The sequence below is a fragment of the Schistosoma haematobium genome, chromosome 3 (genome assembly GCF_000699445.3).
Source record: "Schistosoma haematobium chromosome 3, whole genome shotgun sequence".
NCBI classification, from domain to species: Eukaryota; Metazoa; Platyhelminthes; class Trematoda; order Strigeidida; family Schistosomatidae; genus Schistosoma; species Schistosoma haematobium.
The window spans coordinates 47383044-47406450 of record NC_067198.1 but is presented as its reverse complement, the minus strand read 5'-3'; the positions used below and the strand labels follow the sequence as shown (position 1 = coordinate 47406450).

Genomic DNA, 23407 nt, shown 5'->3' with positions numbered 1-23407 from the left:
CGTATCATGTTATTAACTGTGGTTTACTCAAGAAGAGTAATCTTTTCTTCTAGTTGACGTAGTCCATAGCTTGCTATCTTGATGTCAGTCAGTAACAACGTAGAACTTCGTACGTACGTACATCAGTTCGAGTTGCCACACCACATTAGCACAGAGATCCAGTTGTCGATTCAAATCCCGTAGTGGTAGAGGTAATAAGAGTATAAGCAGTAATCGGGAAGATTAGGGTTTGGAGATGTTATTTAAAGAGTATAATCCAGTGAAATAAATTTGGAAAGAGGAAAAAACGGACATGAAGGATTCAGAAGATTAGAATTTGGGAGAACACAGAGAGTGGATGCACCTGCGCCATTGCAAACGATTTTGAGCCATGTCATTCAGGGTCTCTAACCATCAGTTGCTATCATCTCGCGGTCCCCAACCAGGTAGTCTACACCTACCAACATGACTCAGTTCACTTGTCAGTGACTTCATGGACTTGTGCCATGTTTTGGTTTGGCCGCCCCTAGCTTTCTTCCAGCCTACTCCTATACCACTGAACATAGCACGTCGAGGCAGTCGGTCGTTGGGCATACGTAACACGTGTCCAAGCCATCTCAACTGATGAAGTTTCACTACTTCATCAATTGATTTGCCATCCTTACCTAGTACCCGTTTCCTAACAACTGTGTTACTTACTCGATGGTCCCAGGATATACGAGCAATGTTACGAAGACACCTATGATCAAATACTAGTAACCTACGAATATCCTCTACTCTTACCGGCCATGTTTCACTGTCATAAAGTAGGACGGAACGAACTGCTACGCAGTAAACACGTCCTTTGGTTGATAGACGGATATCTCGCCTACGCCATGAATGACGCAAGTTGGCAAAAGCTAGTCGAGCCTTCTGTATCCGTGCTGAGATTTCGTCACACACCAGACCACAAGGGCTGATGAGACTTCCAAGATAAGTGAAGCGATCGTCACGCTCAATTACTTCACTCCCTATCATTAGTTCGGGTGTCGATGTAACTCAATCCTGAAGCAACACTTTACATTTCGAGGGAGAGAATCACATCCCGAACATGCTTGCATTGTTGCTTAGAGTGGTCAGAAGACTGCATTTTGTCAGCGTCTTCACCAAATAAAACTATGTCATCTGCATATTCTAAGTCAACAAGTGAACCTCCCGGTACAAGTTCAACCCCTGGAAATTTAGATGAGGAGAGTGTTATCTCTAAAAGTACGTCGACCACAAAGTTGAACAAGAATGGGGAGAGTGGACAGCCCTGACGAACACCACTTGAGGTAATCAATTCTGATGACAGTTCGCTATAAGCTCTCACTCTACCAGTTGTGTTCGAGTAGAGAGCCTTTATAAGGTTAATGTACTTCTTTGGTACTCCTTTCAGTGACAAACACTGCCACAGAACCTCACGATCAACAGAGTCGAATGCCGCCTTAAGGTCGAGAAATACTACCATTGTGGGGCGTCTGAATGTGTGTCTGTGTTCTAGAACCTGACGTAGTGTGAATATCTGATCGATACAACCACGTCCAGGTCGAAAACCGGCCTGGTTTTCTCTAATCTGCTCTTCACGAGCTTTGATTAGGCGTCGAAGTATTATTGAAGCTAATATTTTAGACACTATATTAGTCAAACTGATTCCTCTGTGATTGTCACAAGAGGACTTTTGTCCTTTCTTATAGACTGGCACAATCAGTGATTGAGACCAGTCAGATGGGATTACGTCCAGTTCCCAAATTCTACCTAAGACCTCGGTTAATCTCATTGCTAATACTGGACCACCATCCTTAAAAATCTCAGGAGTAAACCTGTCAGGGCCTGCTGCTCTTCCTCGTTTCAGATTTCCTATGGCTTTTTCAACTTCATAAAGATTCGGAGGACCTACATTAACTTACCATTCAGGTTGACTAGAGATCATGGGAAACCGAAGTGTGGCTGGAGGCCAGTTAAACTGATCCCTAAAGTGTTCTGCCCATCGATCCAATCTCCTGGATTGAGAATGAATAATATGTCCATCTTTTTCTGAGATTGTTTCGCTAACGGTCGGGTTCCTAATTCCGGTTTCCTTAACGAGTCTGAACAATTGTCTGCTATTACCTATTGCCGCTGCCTTTTCCATCTCTCTTGCTTTCGCTACCCACCACTGTTCGCGATCATTGCGTAGACTTCTTGTCAGCTTGCGCTTAAACTGACTCCGCTCTTCATTATGTTCAGAGCCGGGTGGAATGAGTTTCCGAGCATCTATCAGTGCGATAGATGCTGCTGAGATCCAGTGTTGCTCCCTAACCTTACGGTTTACCTTACTAGCAGATATCACTGCTGTTTCCACAGCTTTTCGGATATCATTCCATGCTGCATCGGGGTGGGCATCACATAAATGGCTGCCTAACTGTTTTCCTAGTTGTTCCTGAAATATACTCTTAGCTTGACTATCATTAAGTAGGCCTCTAAGAGGTTTCCTTGCAGCGTCTTTCCTACGTCCAGTAAGACGCAAGCAAATACGCGCTCGCACTAGAGCATGATCTGAATCTAGGCATGTGCTCCAGAATGAGCGACAGTCTTCTATCGAGCCCCTCCATCGGTGGCTGATAGCGATGTGATCTATTTGGGTCCAACGTTGGGACGAATTCGGGGGTCGCCATGTTAAAAGATGTTTTTCCTTATGCCTAAAGTTAGTATTTGCAACTTGATGTGATAATCGAGTTTACATATTGTAATGATCTATGAGAAGCGTTAAGATTTGAAACAATAGGCTTAGTGTTCGAGAGAAATGTGATATTACTAACTGCACAGAAGTGATGTCAGCAAACAGTGTGTTGTTTGCAGGTAATTGAAAAATCTACAATCCTATAACATTTATAGAATGAAACATACTACTTTTTATAAATGAGTAGTAGTTGTGTCATTGACCCATATTTTTTACTACAGTCCATATAAAATCATACAATCTATTTCTATAATTGTTTCTAGATGTATATTGAAAAATCACAAAATTTTTTTAAACGACAAATACAAGAAGTATTAAAGTGTACACAAGACTCCGTTGCTAATCTTGTCCGACCTGGGAAATGTAAGTTAAAATTGCTTTTTTATTTTCTTAACCAAAACGAATTTGTAAACGCAATATTTTCGTTAACTTTTTGGTCATGTATTATATATTCATATATGCTTAGTATCATTAAGTCATTGACAAATTAATGGCTATTTTTTGGCGAGGTGGTCGGTAAGGCTAAAATTCCTTTGGCTAAGTGACAGAAGATGCTTCGTTTAAACGATAAAAATTTGTTAGAAGCCCATTTGGACATAAAATTATGTAATCTCGTCATTCACTCTATTCCTTAAACGTTTGTTAATTCGTCAAATCTTGTATAATTTTCACGTAACCCTTCAGTCACGTCATTGTTCTAAATCTTCTATATCTATTTTCAAGTGATCTGAGACTGATGTAAACTCTTCACAACTTCTATAATTTACCACAATATTCATTTTATTATGTTTCCGGACATCATTCTTTTTTTAAAATCTCAACTTTAAATGATCTCACACTTGTTTATTTGCAAATATAGGTCTAATTATTGTTGCAAATCTTTGTTATTCTGAAATTCTCCATCATCAATGTCTATTACTCCATATTATGGGATATTTGAGTGTTCCATTCTTATACGATTACGGCTTCAGTCAACTGAGGAGAAACTATGGAATATAGTGAATTCATATTATTCTGACTGAATTATTATTATTTTTGGTTGTATCTAACTTCTTATAAGGGCACCAACTATATAGTTAGGGGCGGCCAAACCAAATCGTGGCATCAGTGCTTGAAGTCACTAACCTCTAGTCTGAGCCATGTTGGGAGATGCAGACTACTTGGTTGGGGTCCGCGTGACTACCGTAACCAAGGCTTGGAGACTCTAGGTGACATGGCTCGGAATCGACCACAATGGCGTCGGTGTATACAGTCTCTGTTTTCCCTTAAACTAAGAGATTAAAATCGCTCCATATCTTTCTTTCTACGAACTAATTCTTTCTTCCTGTACTATATCCTTATTGCAATTTTCCTTTTATATTTTACCACAACTGAATTAATTACTTCTATCAATTCAGTGTTCATCTTGTCTTGTTAATGAAGTATGGCAACTTGGACCGATGCATATATGTGCCTGGTCCTACGTTGTAGCTGACTGACTGACCAACACTATGGAATTAATCGTTCATAAGTTACATTATCGTTATACTTAATATTAGTGAACACTTCACCATCGAAATAAGTATTACATAATGAATGTACACTATTTCATGACTTTAATTTATAAATGTCATAATTGATAATATCAGTAGATATTTTAATGAAAGTATACTTTGTCTCCTAGTGGTACCGGTTTCAATCAAAATATCAATTTTATAAAAGTTGCGTTTTCCCTTCAGGTTATGTGTACGATCTTTATGATGCTGTCTTTAATATGTACTACTTATAAGGAATTTAAAAAAAGAGTTACAAATACTAATCAATGCTTCTTTAATTGTTACTAAGGATTATAATGAGTTATCATTTCAACTGTTGAATGATATTTTCCGTAATCGTGATAATCATCATATCAAGGTGGAATCACTTATTCCGTAGCCTCTATTTATATATTTTTTTTTCTTGTATGTACTAGCTAAAGAAATTCAACGTTTAGAGAATATACCATCAGATGTTGGAAGTGTTATGTCATTACATAATTTAGATTCAAATCTTTTAACTCAAGTTGAATCGGTAAGTTTTTTTTTGTAAGTTGGATGAACTTTCTTTTTTTGAACTCACTTTTTTTAATATTTCAAATGCCTACTTTAATTCTTATCAGTAGAGAGATTTAATTTAATAAATTTTATTCGATTGGTCAAGTAAACAGATATAACATCGAAATATATGGATAGTTATATTGCCACTAGACATTATTAATCTTCATTGATTTCTGGTGATGGTTCTTCAACTGATGTCATTTCATGGAGTAGGTGACTGAAAGTTACGAGTACATACATGTGTTTAACAGCAAATGAAACTATTTAGTCCACGATCATTACTTTTCTTCACTTTCTACTAATTATTCTACTTCAAATACTAACTGTTCTTGTATTGTTTCATCTTTTGCTTCATGTGTCACCAGTGCTAGCGATTCAAGTGCTTTATTATTTCATGTGTTTTTTGTTAATCATGTTTTTTCTGCTTTATTTTCTTCTTTTTAAATAATAGATCTTTGATAGTTGTTTCGATAAAATTCTAACCCTAATTCGTACAGAACAAGCATTTTTAAATCAGTTCTTCGGTTTTCATTTGAATGCATCACAAATTGAAAAGTCAGTAAGTATGTTTAATTGTTTTACTTGTTTGTTTTGTTTTCCCTTTACAACTAATGAGAAACCACAAGTTAAACTAGAGAGTGATTTATTACAATAATAAATCTCTTAATATGGTACAATATTTTCAAACGGAAATGAAATTTACATATCAACGTTCTTATTCAAAAGTGGTTTGATTTTTTTCTCCTAACCTAACCTTCTTGTTTACTTCTCTAGATTTTCATTTCTTTTTTTAAAGGAAATATGTTTCATTGTATGTCCTGACACTTCCTTCCATCATTTTGTAATGGTTTTTTAAAAATTTCAGTCAGTCATTCAGTAACAACGTAGAAATTCGTACGTACATACATCAGTCCGAGTTGCCTCACCACATTAGCACAGATATACAATTGTCAATTCAAATCCCATAGTGGTAGAGGCGGCAAGAGTATAAGCAGTAGTCGGAAAGATTAAGGTTTGAAGATGTTATTCAAGGAGTATAATACAGTGAAATAAATTTGGAAAGAGAAAAGAAAGAGACAAGGAGGAATCAGGAGACTAGAATTAGGGTGAACACAAAGAGTGGATACACCTGCGCCATTGCAAACGATTTAGGGCCATGTCATTCAAGGCCTCTAACCATCGGTTGCAATTTTTTAAAGAAAATTTATTTTCTATAGAGTAATTTAAGTTATAAACACCTATAGACTTACATATATTTCCGTTTTTGTAACCTGTTCTGTGTTGCTATACTGTGTTTGATTAATCATGATTACTATTAGTATCAACAGTGACCTATGTCATAGACGATTAGCATCTACGATTCTATATACTCGCGCATGAATTCACTTGGTAGCATGAGACATTTTGATCCATTGAACTACTCTATCTTGTTTTAATTCTTTGGTTCTACGTATACATTCAATGCTTTATATGCTAATAATATTCTTGTGGTAGAGCAGTAATGATATGTTTTCTTTTGATGTTGTCACGGTGATTAACGTCTTAGTGGTATGTTCTGACGAAAAATAGAGGAATGGTAACTGTTGAGAATTACTTATGGACTGTTATCATATATATTCTTTTTGGATAACTATTAATTAACTATATTATATGTATATTCATATGCCTTTTATTATAAGCTTGCGTTTGATTTATTGTACGATTTACTATTCTAAAGTTATTTCCAATTTATTAGTTTCAGTCTCTCACAATCAACGCTACTTTTTGGCTTGATTTTATACAGATGTTATTTTCTATTTTGTGATATTATGAGGTCTGGTTTGTTTGTATATAAACCAAGTATGTTTGAAATATAGGATCCATATAGTGGAGACTGATACTGATGTTCTGGATTGGTTTAACTTCAAAAATAACCAATCAACATCAAGGTCTACAAGCAAAGCTATGAACAATATGTGGAGAGATTCGAACACTTCACTTTAATTTGAAATTTGTGCTGATGATGTTGTCCAGAATAACAATGAAAGTCCTACAAACAAACCATCCAGCTCAGAGAACAAAACTCCGTCAAAAACCTATATCCTGGACTAAACCGTCTGGGTTGAGCAAGAAGCCAATATCTCAGTAGACCAATGAGAACTCGGATTTGACTCTAGGCTGCTCGTATTGGTTTATGCGTCATTGGTCTGGTCAATAACCGTTGTTCTAATTGTTGATCGTATGACACAATAATTAACAGACCATAAATACATTGAATAAGACTTTTTCCAAATGATTGATAATTCTCATTGACTTTATGAATGTTAAACTGAGATTTCTTTGTATGATGGCAATGAGAAAAAGGTGTTTAAACTAAGGTCTTGAGTTATTCTTTTTTACCGACGTAATTTTTCTCCTTTTTTCCTTTTGGATAGTTATGTTGTGAAATGATGGAATAAACAAAGCTTAGGTTAAGCATAAAATCACAAGCGGAAAATAGAAAATTGTTCAATGAAACTGTAATTCTTTATCGATTTAAATGTCTGGGATATGTAGTGATAATTTCAAATCATCAACCAGCTGGATATGCAATGTTTCCTGTTATATATATGTATGTCGTTTGAATGAGAGCCATGGGTGGTCAAAATGAGATATATTAGCTATTAATAAAGTCATTGACATTTGGTCTAAACTATTTTACTTGATATAACCAAAACAATATGAAACGTAAAATCAATGATAGCAATTCTTACGAGGATAGTTATAGTGAAATGGAATGCATGTCAGTCAGTCAGTTAGTCAGTTACAAGGTAGGACCAAGTACATGCATGCATCGGTCCAAGTTGCTACACCTCATTAGCACAGCAAGACGAACACCGGGTTCATAGAAGGAGTTAACTCAATGGTGTAATATATAAAGGAAAGATTTTATGTAAGGATATAGTACAGAAAGAATTAGTTCGTAGAAAGAAAGATATGAAGTGATTTTAATCTCATAGTTTAAGGGATGATGAAGAGTGTATACACCTACGCCATTGTGATCGATTCTGAGCCATGTCATCTAGAGTCTCCAAGCCTTGGTTACGATAGTCACGCGGACCCCAACCAAGTAAGGAATGCATGCAACTGATTTTATGTCATTTCTCACATCCCCACTTAATCATAGATTATTTATTTAGTCGTTTACATTAAAAAAAGTATTATCATTCTCACATAAACGTACCCATCTCTTACTCTGTTTATGTATGTTTTTTCCCCAGCATAATACTGTTATGTATAAAAATTATAAAGGTGATGAATTATCTACTTTATTCGATTGTATGGTTCATTTATTCGATAGTGTTGAACAAGATGTTTTAAATTTAATCACTCATTGTGAACAATTACAAGCTATATTGATTATGCCATTGTTAATTACAATTTCACGTATCACAGAAAATGAAATTACATCAACATCATCATCATCATTATCATCACCTTCACAACAAACCACAACAACCAATTTGGATAATTCTAATTCTAGTAATGGGATTGGCAATACTAGTCAACTACAATTAGAATCACAAGATTCTGATAAAATTCCAATGACATATATTGCAAATTTTTTATCACGACTTACTATTGAAACAAAACGAGCTTTTAATCGTCTTGTTGTAAGTGATAATTCTCTGAACAAAAAAATTTACTGACAATATTGTTGCCTGTTTTTTTTTGTTGTTGTTGATTCAATATTGATTAACTGAAAAAGTCATATAGAGATCCTATTTTTCCGATTCTGAACGTGCTTGTTGGTGATCCCTGATGAAAAATTTGAAATTAAAGACGAAACAGCTATCTAATTCTCATAATTTGTTCTTTTCCAAGTTGATATCAATCTATAACGATTGATTGTTTTCAGATTCAGGGAAATATCTTAAACCTTGACCTAAAAGTATAGAGTTGTCAATAAGAGCTCACTCAGATATTGACCCATAGGTTTTAGGTTTGATCTCTACTTCACTTCAACCATAGTTTTTACTTTAACTCTGTGATCGAAACTACCTATCTCTCTGGTCACAGTTTCTTATTAGAACTGCGGGAATTACCTTTTCAAAGTAATCGCTAGTGTGCACATGATTATTACTATAAAGAAAGTTTGTGAGGACAGTTGAATTCTATGACTAACATTACAAACCAATCTAAGTTGAACAACGAGTAAAAATCAGGATCGATTGAAAAGTTGTTCTATCCTAGTATGAGACTTTCCACCGGTACAAATTCACATCACCAGGGATCGGACCTTTTGTTCTCTAGAATTGGAGCTGTGATTCAGTCATTCAGGTAAAAAAAACCTTGAGTGGATACATATTTAAACTATGTGTTACGATTCACTTGATATTATTTTACTTGAATCTTCGCATTGATATTTAGGACTGTGATAATCAGTCACTATCCATCTTTGCTTATAATGCTTGTAAATTAAGGCAATTTCGAGGCATACGCACAGTATGCATATATGCCAATCAAAGACTGATCAATTTCAGTCCTAAAACATCAATGGGAAGATTCAAGTAAAACAATATCAAGTGAATTAAACTTCACCACATTGCACAAGCAAGTGACTATCAGGATTCAGTAGCTGAGTGGATAACGCAATTGCGTTTGAAGCGAACGGTACTGAGTTCGAGTCCCAGAGTGAACATCAACTCAGATGCAGGTGCGTCCAACTGACGAGTCCCAAGCAGGACGAGACGCGCGTCCTGGTTTCCACTGCTAGCCACTATCCATCTTTGCTTATTATGAGGTACGATTTTTTAGTGATTAGAGAACGTGACTTGCAATCATCGAATTTTAACCATACTCTGAACATTAGTTCAAACTGTCAGGTATTATTTATGTATGGTATAAATAGTAAGTAAACCTATTCATTTTATATATGTTATCATATCATTTGCATTTTTTAAAATTCTTCATCAGGAGCGTCTAATTATTTCATTTAAAACAAGCAAACCGTGTAAAAAAGTACGATGTGGTGTATTATCAATGGTTCGCACTTATATTGAATTCGCTGAATGTTCAATGACTGTATTTGCTAAGAGTTCACGTTTAGTTGATCTAGAACGTGCCCATAGAGAATTAGTACGATGTTTAATGACTGAAATTGATCGAGTTGCATCAAGAAGTGTGAAAACTCCCGGTGAAGTTGTCCAGTTAGGTAAATTCATCATTATTATTTATTTTGATATTTCTTTTTTAATTCTCCATTGAACATTCTTGGAATATGATTTCATTGATTCTTGTTTCCCAGAGATATTCTTAAATGTGTCCTGTTTAACGGTCTATTTACACATCATATCTCGACACAAAAACATGCAATCTGTTCTAACTGATAACACTATTTTGATTTGAAGGTACCAGGTATAACGTTAAAGATACTGACTGATTATTATTATCCAAGTGCTTGGAATTCACTAAAAACTCACCAAATCATGTAATAGTGTAACCTATTGGTTGGATTCTCGCAAACTCGTCCCATCAGGTTCCGAACATGATGAAGAGCGACAACAAATCAGATCTAGGTTAAGAAAAAGTCTAAGAAACGACCGTGAGCAGTGGTGGGCGACAAAAACAGAGGAGATGGAAAAGACAGCGGCTGTAGATAACACCAAGCAGCTCTTCGGACTAATAAAAGAAACTGGAATTAATAAGTCAAGTGTAAGTGAGATTATTTCGGAAAAAGACGACACTTTGATCTGCTCCCAGTCCAGACGTTTAGAACGATGGGCGGAACATTTCAGAGAACAGTTCAACTGGCCTTCAGCTACTCTACAACTACTCATCATTCCCAGACAGTGTGAATGGAACATTGAAGTAGGTACCCCGACTCTAGCAGAAGTTCAAAAGGCTATAGTTAATCTGAAACGAGGAAGGGCAGCTGGTCCAGATGGACTGGCTCCAGAAGTCTTTAAGGATGGTGGTCCAATTTTAGCGATTAGGTTGACTAATATTTTAGCTAAGATCTGGGTGTTAGACGTTATCCCATCTGACTGGTCGCAATCACTTATCGTCCCAATATATAAGAAAGGGTCAAAATCATCCTGTGACAACCACAGAGGGATTAGTTTAACTAATATAATATCTAAAATACTAGCCTCGATAATTATCAGACGCCTAACTAAGACTCGTGAACTGAAAACACGAGAGAACCAAGCTGGCTTTAGACCTGGTCGTGCCTGCATCGACCACATATTCACCATTCGTCAGGTTCTACAACACAGGCATGCTTATCGGCGTCCGACAATGGTGGTCTTTCTCGACTTAAAAGCAGCATTTGACTCGGTAGACCGCGAGATTCTGTGGCAGTGTCTGTCATTGAAAGGCATACCCCAGAAGTACATAAACCTTGTAAAGGCTCTTTACTCGAACACTACTAGTCGAGTCAGAGCTTATGGCGAACTGTCATCTACCTTTGCAACCTCAAGTAGTGTCCGTCAAGGATGTCCACTTTCCCCATTTTTGTTTAACTTCATCATAGATCTACTGATGGAAATAACTTTCTCGTCGACTGAGTTCTCGGGTATTGATCTCCATCCAGGAGGTCCACTTATCGACTTAGAATACGCAGATGACATAGTCCTGTTTGGTGAAGACGCTGACAAAATGCAGAGTCTTTTGTTAGCACTGAGCAACAATGCCAGGATGTTTGGGATGCGCTTCTCTCCCTCTAAATGCAAGTTGTTGCTTCAGGACTGGTCTGCGTTAACACCTGAACTAAGGATAGGGAGTGAAGTAGTCGAAGGCGTTGACAACTTCACATATCTTGGAAGTCTGATCAGCCCTAATGGGTTGGTATCGGACGAAATCTCAGCACGGATTCGAAAAGCTCGTTTGGCTTTTGCCAACTTACGTCACCTATGGCGAAGGCGAGATATCCGTCTATCAATAAAAGGACGAGTATACTGCGCGGCAGTCCGTTCTGTTTTAATTTACGGCTGCGAAACATGGCCATTAAGAGTAGAAGACACTCGTAAGCTATTAGTATTTGACCACAGATGCCTTAGAAATATTGCTGGCGTCTGCTGGGATCACCGGGTAAGTAGTAGTGAGGTTAGACGCAGGGTATTAGGGAATGATGGTAAATCAGTTGATGAGGTTATGAATCTTCATCGACTGAGATGGTTGGGCCACGTGTTACGTATGCCTGAACACCGATTACCACGACGTGCAATGCTATTCGGTGTTCGGGATGGTTGGAAGAAAGTTAGGGGCGGCCAAACCAAAACGTGGCATCAGTGCTTGAAGACACTAACTTCTAGTCTGAGCCATGTTGGTAGATGCAGACTACTTGGTTGGGGTCCGCGTGACTTTCGTAACCAATGGTTGGAGACTCTTGGTGACATGGCTCAGAATCGATCACAATGGCGTCGGTGTATACACTCCCTGTCTTCCCTTAAACTATGAGATTAAAATCACTTCATATCTTTCTTTCTACGAACCAATTCTTTCCTCTTGTACTATATCTCTATATGCAATCTTCCTCTTATTTATTACCACCTTTGACCTAACCACTGCTATGAATCCGGTGTTCATCTTGTTGTGCTGATGCGGTATGGCAACCTGGACCGATGCACATATGTGCCTGGTCCTACGTTGTAGCTGACTGACTATTGGTTATGTCTGCCATTATTTTTCAATTTAACCATTATCTGCTTTAATTTAGCTAATTGCATCAGTTTATATATCTTCAGCATTATTATTATTACTTGGTGGGTGCTCCTTATTGATTCATGAATTGTTATTGATATGACTTTATCCTTGAGACACCTTAATTGTAATTATTTATTCTGTAATCTGAATACTACTACTCCACTGAATTTAGTAGTATAGTTATTTCTTACAGTGAGATGTATAGGTCTAAACAAGTGATCTTTGCCGATCAGGATCTAATATTATTATATACTGAATAGATTTGAGTTCATATGTCTTAAGAACATACATTGGTTGACTCATATTTTCTTTAAAATAAAAAAAGAAGCTTTTAATCAAGTTTCTTGTGTTTATTTGTTATTTATTACAATTTTCTTTTTTCTTTTCTATCTTTATATTAGAAAATTATCATCGTCTTTGTGATATTCTTCGACGTTTAAAAATGTCCAGCTTAGATGATTATCGTCAAGATGCTAAGAATCGTTATACTTTAGCTTTACAAGAATATACAAAAACATGTATGGGTCGTCCATTGGAGAAATTAGCAGTAAGTTCATTTGATTTTCTTTTCTTTATTTATTATTGTTTATGAAGTGCATTATCCTCTCCTTTTACATATGAGATCAACCAAAGTGAATGGAATTCTTTAATAGCCACCATTTTGATTTCTTGAATCTCGCATGTACTATCGAGTCAAATACTATGAAACTAATACCCCTGAATAGCTGACTTTCATGGATATGGTAAGAATTCCGTTAATACCTATGTTTTGTCCTTATATCATCATTGGTTGGAGCAGGATTAAACTTTTGGCTTTCTTTGTATTCTTGATATTGGGTGACGTATCTATGTACAATGTATTTTGATACACAGTACTGTTGATCCCTGAATTGACTTACTTCCAGTTGACACAATAAATATCTATTTCTTAATACTGTACAAAATTCTCTCGATATTACTCTGTGAACGTGCATTATTTAAATAATCATTAGTCAGGATTTAGCTATGATTACTCAGTACTTGAATGTGGAGCTAGGGAGGTATTTGTTAACAAGTCATTGAATTTCGATGATTTTGGAATGAAGGCCTACAGCCAGTTGCGACTTCCGTGTTGTGTATACTGTAAAAGAGGTTTTTCGGTGCAAACTGAAAAGGAAAATTGTATGGGGCAGAAACCTGGAGAACTACAAAAGCCATCATCCAGAAAATACAAGTGTTTATTAACAATTGTCTATACAAAATACTTCGGATTCTTTGGTCGGACAATGTTAGCAACAACGTACTGTGGGAGAGAACAAACCAGATCCCAGCGGAGGAAAAAATCATGGAGAAGCGCTGGAAGTGGATAGGACACACATTGCGGGGAGCACCCAACTGCGTCACAAGACAAGCCCTCACATGGAATCCTCAAGGCCATTGGGGGTGAAGGGGAAGACCAAAGAACACATTACGCCGGGAAATGGAGATAGACATGAGAAAAATGAACAAGAATCGGATGGAATTAGAAAAGAAGGCCCAGGACAGAGTGGGTTGGAGAATGCTGGTGTGCGGTCTATGCTCCATTAGGAGTAACAGGCGTAAGTAAATAAGTAAGAAAAGGAAAATAGATTTTTGTTCATGCATTTTTCGATCAACCATAGGATCCAAAAGATTGTTTGGCGAGGCTCTAATTTATGGACGAGATGATGTCAGTTCATGATGAAAACCCCATATATAAATCCCAATCGAGGCAAATTCTGACAATGATCATGAACTAGATCATAAAAGTACCAGTAACACTGGCTACAGCTAGGTACTACAATATATACGGATGTTTGGAGAGCGCACAGACTCCTACATGGGCTTGGTTATGTGCATCATGTCGTTATCCACAAGGAGCATTTTGTGTACTCAGCAACCGAAGTGCACATAAACAATATTGAAACTATGTGGTCGAGGCTGAAAGAGTTTTTGAGACTTTATCATGGCCCCGGATGCCGAGTATTCTGTAGCCGTATGGATGATTTCCTCTATTGCATGCATTAGGATTCTAGAACCTCTGAACCTCTTCCTAATCTTGAAAAGTTTTTGAACCACATATAAGAATTGTATCCACTTTATTTCCTTGGTTTTGTATAATATATTTTTACTCTATACAGACTGTTTGCTGACTGGCTAATATCTCTCAAGGTCACTTAAGAGTCGTTCAAAAGTCGTCCATAAATTAGACTCTTGCCGATTGTTTACTTATGACCAGTCACACACGACCGTTTTGTGGATACTTTTTTATTATGTTTGTTCTGTAAAGCTTTAAAGGTTATTATCAGAAATGTTAATTTATTGTACCATCTCTGCAAAGCTTGGATAGCCAAATATAATCAAACGTAGATAGTCGCCAAGAATCCCTACATCGAAGGGCTCAAGTTTTAAAAACTTAGAGTGAAACTGTTGCTAGCGTTATCGTTACAAACCAGACATCTTACAGCCACATTGACATCAGTTTGTCATTGTGTGTAGATTGATTTCATTCACCACCACCACAAGGACTAACACAACTATTCAGATACTCGAAGCTTTCAAATACAGGTCTTGATAGAGTACAATTCATTAAGAAGGTGTTGAGAGGAAGTATTCCAGTTAATATAATTCCATTCAGTCTTCATCATTGATAACTGCGATCGCCATAGTATCAAGCTGGCAGCTACAGTCGTGGTACCGGAGCACCATCAGACTCAAGTAAACAATTACAAATTATAACAATCATTGATAAATTCAGTTTGATTTGAGTGTAAATGCCTTTTTTGCAATCGATTTCATCTAAAGGTTGATATGCCAATAAGATCATAGTTCATGACCATTAGACTACACAAATTATTGGTGTAAGACACGTATTAATATTTTTGAACTTGTCATGTTGGAACGAAAAATTATCTTGTTTCATCATTATTCATGTGAGGTGGTCAAATATGTAGGCCACTTGTTCTTCTATACACGTAAAAATTGATATTTCTTGTTTGCTGAGTTAGATAGTCTAGTTGTGAAATTTTCGTTGTCTTTCTAAACAACGTTTTTAGCACACAGTTCAATAAGAAATGATTTATTAGGATTGTCAGCATCGATTTATGTGGAGACTATAGAGTTTCTGTAGCTTTTAAACTATGAGGTGATATGAGACCATTTCGGAAACCTGAAAGCATCAAGTGTCGTTTCATCCTATCACATGGCTCGTCAGCAGTGTGCATTGACAACCCTTCATCCGCGTATCGAACTCCAAACTTTCATTCTTGTTCGACATGCAACCGTATTTAGTGTGTAACTTCATTCATGTATGCACAATACTGAGAAGTCCCATACTAGGATAAAACCGCCGTCTAACGCTTCTAAGTTTTCAATACTCATCTAATTAAGATCAGCTCGTGCTGTATTCGAATTTTTCAGCACTGTCCCAATCGAACTCATATTCGTAGTTGTCTACATTAGCTGATAAGATTCCATGTCAGTAAAATAAGCTTTTGCTCATTTGTGGAGAGTCTAACAGCTTACTTCTCTTTCAAATACTTCTTGATCATGTTGTCTATGAAGAGAATATTAGAAACTTCACGACTTATTGATCCAGTACAAAGAACACAACATCTCCAAAATCCTTTTACTGGGCCATAAATATTCTTTATTAGCATTATTTCTATTTAAGTATTACTTTATTTACTTATTATTCATTGTTGTTTTTATACATTATATTCCATTTTTTCTATACATCATTTTAAAGAGCTTTTTTGAAAATGTTCAAAGTGCTTTGGATGCTGGTGTACGATCTGAAGTGGTTAGTTATCAATTTGCTTTTAGTAAACAAGAATTACGTAAAGTTATCAAAGAATATCCTGGAAAAGAGGTATGTAAATAATGAGAAAAAAAACCCAGAAATAACTCGTTGAAAATATGAACAACGTTTGTGTGTGTATGTGTTTCTTTGATAGAAAGTATTTTAATTTTTTATATACGTATAATGTTTGCCCCGACGTGCAATGTTTTATGGTGTAGGAGTAGGTTGGAAGAAAGCTAGGGGCGGCCAGACCAAAACATGGCACAAATCCATAAAGTCACTGACAAGTAGACTGGACCATGTTGGCAGGTGTAGACTACCTGATTGGGATCTGTGAGACAATAGCAACTTATGGCTAAAGACCTTGAATGACACGGTTCATAATCGTTTACAATGACTCAGGTGTATCCACTCTTTGTGTTCACCCGAATTCTAATCTTCTAAATTCTTCATGTCCCTTTCTTTTCTCCCTCCAAATTTATTTCACTGTATTATACTCCTTGAATAACATCTTCAAACCTTAATCTTTCCGATTACTGCTTATACTCTTGCCGCCTCTACCACTATGGGATTTGAATTGACAATTGTATCTTTGTGCTAATGTGATATGGCAACTTGAACTGATGTATGTACGTACGAATTTCTACGTTGTTGACTGACTGACTGAATTATCAGTTAAGATTTCTATTGGACTATTAGCAAGTGCATAAAATTAGATGATCAGAGATGTTTACTAGAAATAGTCTGACATAATGAAGATCTGTTTGAAGTATGTGTGTTTTTAACCGAGCCCAATTATTTGTGAAGTTTTCATTGTCACTATAGATATCATCATCAGTTCAATGTTGATTGGGAACTTTTAGTATGAGAAAAACTTTCTCTTCTAATCATTTTTTTCTCTCTCTCCCGTCTCTTTATTTGATATGATAACAGATTGATCATAATTTTCATCATATAATTATATAAGAGTATAAATTATTCACTTATAAAGGGGGTTTGCTATTCGCTTTTTTGTCAAGTTCATAAAATAAGTGTTAGTATCTAGAATTACCTACTTAAGATGGTTGTTTGGTTATAAGACTAGTCAGAGATGTTCTAACCGCGAATAGAGCCTCAGTATTCCAATTGGTTGAATTAGAACTCTAATCGGATGAGCTCAAGTGTGTTAAATTCCTATCAGGTGGAGTCAGCTCACTGTGTTTTTGAATTGTCAGAGCCTTGTGTCGAAATTTTTAAGTTACCTATTTTTCAACTGTGTGAATCTTGCACTAAACTTGCTTGTTCCAGATTTATTTGTAATAAGTAATTAATAATCATAACTATGTGTGTGCATACGACTAGAATTTCTTTCGATGTTAAACACTGGAAATCTTGAGTTGAAAACTACACTTTTTGACAAATTTTTTGTCATTTGTTTACCGTTTAAAAGAATCGAGAGACGAATGCAATCGATTTCATGCCCCCAAATGCCCTGGTACAACCGAGGGTGGGGAGAGTCAGCTCTCCCTCTCAAAATGCTCTCACATGGACATGTGCATACAACCACTGCCAGGGAAGTCCTACTCACTGCCTTGTGGCGACGGTGTTGTTTACGAAAATGAGAGGACGAAAAGCGATTATCCGGCGCTTTAATCGGGTTGGTGAACATGGAGAATTTACCTAGGGGAGTTGGAATACACTGATTCCAAACCAATGATGCACATGGGCTCCAGTATCCTGAAGCAACAAATCTCATATGAACCAATCGTTGGTCACCGACTGCCATGGGTCTGCATCTCCTGATATTGCTCTACTGCCTTATGGATCAGACCCTTAGGTTAAAGACTCTAGGTGTGGCCCCTAAGAAAACCACCTTTTTTAGCTTGGGCATCTGGGAAGTATCCAAGCCCTCACACATGAATCGAATGATTTATGTTGCATATCTGTTTAGTGCCTCCTTGTACCAATATTCTTGTGTTCAATTAAATAAATAATAAATTCAGTCATATAATGAATCAAAAACAAAACAAACAAAATAGTTGTATCATTTGAACTGTTAGTAAACTTTAACCGTTTTTATGAGATATTCATTACATTATTGCCTAATAAAATGGTAATAAATGCTGTGAATTCTTTTATTTTGATGAATAAACGTGTTATAATACTAATAAAATAAGATTTAGCACGTCATATCAGCACAGAATAGATCACATGTGAATAAGTTCGTTGATTAACTTTCATAATTTTAGATTCTCCGGTTCATATGTAAAAGTATCTGATTAATATGAATGATATTATTTCTTCATTGATTCATCATAAATAATATCATTTAAGAAGATAGAAATATGCTGTATTTTCTTCATACTATTAAATCATTATTTATTTGAACATATAAATATTGCTACAAAGGGGCACCGAATACATATGCACCACACAAGTTACTTGATTTGTGTGTGTGTGTGCGCCCAAATCGAAGCAGGTGGTTTTCTTAGACATCCATACCTCGAGCCTTCGACCTAAAGGTCTGATGCACAAGGCAATAGAGCAACGTTAAGAGATACAGTTCCATGATAGCCAGTGACCAATAAGTGGTTCATATGCTATTTGTTCCTTCAGGATACTAGAGTCCATGTGCACAATTCGTTTGAAATGACAGTTTACCAACTCCTCTATATGGATCTTCCATGTCCACCAACTCGGTTATAGCGCTGTACATTCATTTCTCGTCCTCTCAATTTTGTAAACAACATCCTCATTACGATAAGTCAGTGGCTATATACGCGTTATCCATGTGAGGTCATTTTGAGAGGGAGAAATGACTCTCCCCACCCTCGATCATACCAGGCATTTATTGATAATTACATAAGTCCCAATTAATGTGAAATATCTAATTGAATAATATTACATGACCTTGTATAAATAAAACATTGAAGTATGCTTTTCTTTCTCTCTCTCTTTATTTCAATTGTCCTCTTTTGATCGCATAAAATTTAAGGTAAAACATGGTCTGGAAAGTTTATGTAAAAAAGTTGAAAAACATTTATCTGATGAAGAAAATTTGTTCCCTGTAAGTATATATATGTCTGTGTATTTTCTATTTATAATTCCCATAGCCTATAATTTCTATCATCATATGTGATAGTTAAGGTGTATCCGTTTGTGTGTGTATGTGCGTAAAATAGAGAAACAAAAGTTAACAAATTTACTAACTAGACCACCATGGAAAACCTGGAAGCACTGGACGGCCGTTTCGTCCTGGTATGGGACTCCCCAGCAGTACGCATCCATGACCCCGCATCTCGCGGGATTCGAACCCAGGACCTACTGGCTTCGCGTGCGAGCACTTAACCATTAGACCATTGAGCCGGCCGTCATCCAACAATCTTAATGTCTAACTTCAACCAATCCACGAAGTTGCGCCACCGTACACCATTGTCTTCAGTGAGTTCCTATCTCACAACAGACCTGGTTGAACTCCACTGGTAACGACTTCTCACTAGAACTCCAGAAGTGTCTCCTGAAGTCAGTCACTAGTGAGCAGGTGATTATTATTATCAGAATGGGTTTTTGTGGAGATTTTTAGAAATTTCACAAGTTGAAATCATGAGTCAATTGAAGCTAGACCACCATGGAAAACCTGGAAGCACTGGACGGCCGTTGGATGCCGGCTCAGTGGTCTAATGGTTAAGTGCTTGCACGCGAAGCCAGTAGGTCCTGGGTTCGAATCCCGCGAGGTGCGGGGTCATGGATGCGCACTGCTGGGGAGTCCCATACCAGGACGAAACGGCCGTCCAGTGCTTCCAGGTTTTCCATGGTGGTCTAGCTTCAATTGACTCATGATTTCAACTTGTGAAATTTCTAAAAATCTCCACAAAAACCCATTCTGATAAATTTACTAACACCAATCATAGTAATAATTATTATATCTAACTTGAAAAGACTATCCATTTCTTTCTATTATGCATTTGAAATGGTTTAAATGGTAATCAACAACAACAACAACTTAATGGTTGCTGTTATATAGATGGATGTATCGATGCAAATTATAAAATAGTTGTGTTACATCCAATATCTATTTTTATTCATCCTCTCTTCATTTATCTTTATAATACAATTGTGTTAAATGCATTGTAAAAAACTAAACTGTTTGTTTTGATTGTTTGTTTCATAAACTGAAAATGACAAATAAATATTGTTAGTCAATGTAATCTCACGTTGCTTTCAATGATATTTATATGCTATTGTCTCTTTTCACTTTCTAAAATCATGGAAGGATGCTTTTTCATAAAATACCTGACAAAATTTATGGTCTTGTTGACCTAAGAATGTGACCGCTGCACCCAAGAGACAACTACTTCAGTTTGGTTATACTCTCTTGGTTGATGATATCCCAAAAACTGTGGAAACAGCAGTGATATGTGCTAGCACGGTAAACCACAAAGTTAGGGAGAAACACTGGATCTCAGCATCATCTACCGCACTGATAGATGCTCGGAAACGCATTTTATCTGGTTCTGAACATAACGAAAAGCGGAGTCAGCTTAAACGCAAGCTGACAAGAAGCCTACGCAATGATCGTGAACAGTGGTTGATAGCGAAAAGGCAGCGGCAATAGGTAATAGCAGACAATTGTTCAGACTTGTTAAGGAAACCGGTATTAGGAACCAGACTGTTAGCGAAACAATCTCAGAGAAAGATGGACATATTATACATTCTCAATCCAGGAGATTGGATCGATGGGCAGAACACTTTAGGGGTCAGTTCAACTGGCCTTCCGCCACACTTCGGTTTTCCACGATCTCCAGTCAACCTGAATGGCAAGTTAATTTAGGTCCTCCGACTCTTTACGAATTTGAAAAAGCTATAGGAAATTTGGAACAAGAGAGAACAGCAGGCACTGTCAGGTTTACCCCTGAGATTTTTAAAGATGGCGGTCTAGTATTAGCGATGAGATTAACTAAGGTCTTAGGTAGAATTTGGGAACTGGACGTAATCCCATCTGACTGGTCTCAATCACTGATTGTGCCAGTCTATAAGAAAGGACAAAAGTCCTCTTGTGACAATGATAGAGGAATCAGTTTAAATAATATAGTATCTAAAATATTAGCTTCAATAATTCTTCGACGCCTAACCAAAGCTCGTGAAGAACAGACGTCAATATCTTGCTTATTTAGTCTGATTCATATGATGACTTTATTTACTTGATTCGTTGGAAGTTTTGTCGTACTGAGTTCAATTAACTTATCTTAAAGAGATTGATATTTTTCTATTATGTAATCACTTTCGAAACTTCAAACATATTTATATTCTTATTTTTCTTTTAATTATTAAATTTTAGGTTGTATGGAGATCAATACAAACAGAATTTATTACACAATGTTTACGTTTCAGTAATTTAATTCAACAATGTTATCCAGATTCAGGGATACAACTTGAATTCACTATAACAGATTTACAAAATTATTTTACTGAAATTGCATGTTCACGTTGAAACTGGAACTTTCTTTCTTTCTTCATTTCCCTTCCCGTTTATAGTTTGTATATTGTATATTGTGATGTCTCAATCACCTTACTGTTTACACAAACACACACACACATACATATACACAAAACTACTGATGGATTATTCAGTTTCTTTAGTGCACAATGAATGTTTTAAAAGAAAAGAATCAAGTAACATTCAACAGATGAAATTTACCTTGATCTTATATATGAAAATACGCACAATACACATTCAATTATACAGATATTGTTATTTCCTAACTCTCAGTTTTTCTCTTTTTTTCTCTTCATTTTAATTATCTGCTTTCAGATGAATAATTCTATTTTAAATGATTTTGTTTTGTGATTTTCTCGTTTTTTTTTTGTTTTGTTTTAATCTACTCTCCGTTCTGTGTAAAAAGATCAATAAATCTATAGCATCAGATGAGTTTTGTGATTTCAATGGTTTTAAGATCATGGTTCGAATCTCGCAGGGGGCAAGGTCGTGGATGCGCACTGCTGAGGAAGTCCCACACTAGGACGAAACGGCCGTTCAGTGCTTCCAGGTTTTCTATGGTGGTCTAGCTTCAATTGACTCATAATCATAACCATTGAAATCTATAACAGTTTATGAAATTTGTTTTCGTTTTCTTATGTTCACTATTGAAGACTCCGCTCGGAGGCCCTTTGGGGCTACTGCCGGTCCGAATCCCGGATGAAGGAGGAGGGTTGGGTTATGAGGTTAGCGACCTCATCCCGTAGAAAACTAACTCGCTAACTAGATAAAAAGTAAGTTGAAGACGTGCATCTTGGACAAGGACAAACAGTGAATAGTGTTGGGTTTGTTGGTCATTTAGATGAGTAATACAAAGTCGTGTATAACTCACCTGTATCGGTTGTTTGCCACTCCAATTGACCAGTTAATTTTTTTTGGAATATGTGAATTCCATGTGTATTAACTCGATAATGTTCCAAAGCGGCCCGATTGAATATCAGGCCTATGTGTTCTTGCCATCTAGATATTTCGATAAGTTATCTGTTTTCTTGTTTGTTTTAACTCATCATTACGTCAATTAATTGGTATGACCTATTCAGATGCGTTTGTGAAAAGTTTACGACCAATCAGAGACATTGTGGTTGTTGGCAGTATGCATCGAAAAGAATAAACAGTAATCAGATGTCTATTTCTGAACTGCTAACATCTAACTGGCGACCACTCAATATTTTATCGCAGGGGTCGATCAAGAAATAAGAAAAGGAAACTTGTTGAAATACTTTGTGCTAAGAATTCTATATTGTACCAAAAATATAATATTGAATAAAGCTTATAATAATAAGTCACACGCATTATAAGCAGAGATGAATATTGGCTCTAAATGTAATGAAAGATGTGCGTTTCTTCTCATTTGGGACTCGTTATTTGGATATACCTGGATGCCAAAGTTGATGTTCATTCTGGAACTCGATTCTAATACCAATTTCTTCACACCCCGACGCGACATCTACTGATTCCAGATAACCACTGACTTATGCAATCAGGTGAATTTTAATTTACATGTAGTGGTTGTTTGAATCTTCCCATTGATGTTTAGGACGAAACACGCGCCCTATTTTTCACTGCTAGCCACCGTCCATCCCTATTCAAAAAGACACTTTTAAAAAGAATGATACTTTTCAATATCCAATGGC

At 36.5% G+C, this 23407-nt stretch overlaps 1 protein-coding gene across 2 annotated transcripts in view; it reads left to right on the top strand.

Moving 5' to 3' along the window:
- Window positions 1–23407, top strand: part of EXOC1_1 (Exocyst complex component 1) — a 36744-nt gene extending 13337 nt beyond the window's left edge. The window contains exons 8-16 of one of the 2 annotated variants that reach the window (XM_051214015.1): window positions 2983–3082; window positions 4671–4768; window positions 5246–5353; window positions 8034–8426; window positions 9730–9967; window positions 12861–13006; window positions 16205–16327; window positions 19233–19304; window positions 21576–23407. In XM_051214015.1, coding sequence (XP_051070042.1) covers window positions 2983–3082; window positions 4671–4768; window positions 5246–5353; window positions 8034–8426; window positions 9730–9967; window positions 12861–13006; window positions 16205–16327; window positions 19233–19304; window positions 21576–21728 — 1431 coding nt within the window. In that variant the 3' untranslated portion in view covers window positions 21729–23407. Of the gene's footprint in view, window positions 1–2982; window positions 3083–4670; window positions 4769–5245; window positions 5354–8033; window positions 9968–12860; window positions 19600–21575 lie in introns of those variants that run through there. The other variant, XM_051214016.1, reaches the window with a different exon arrangement.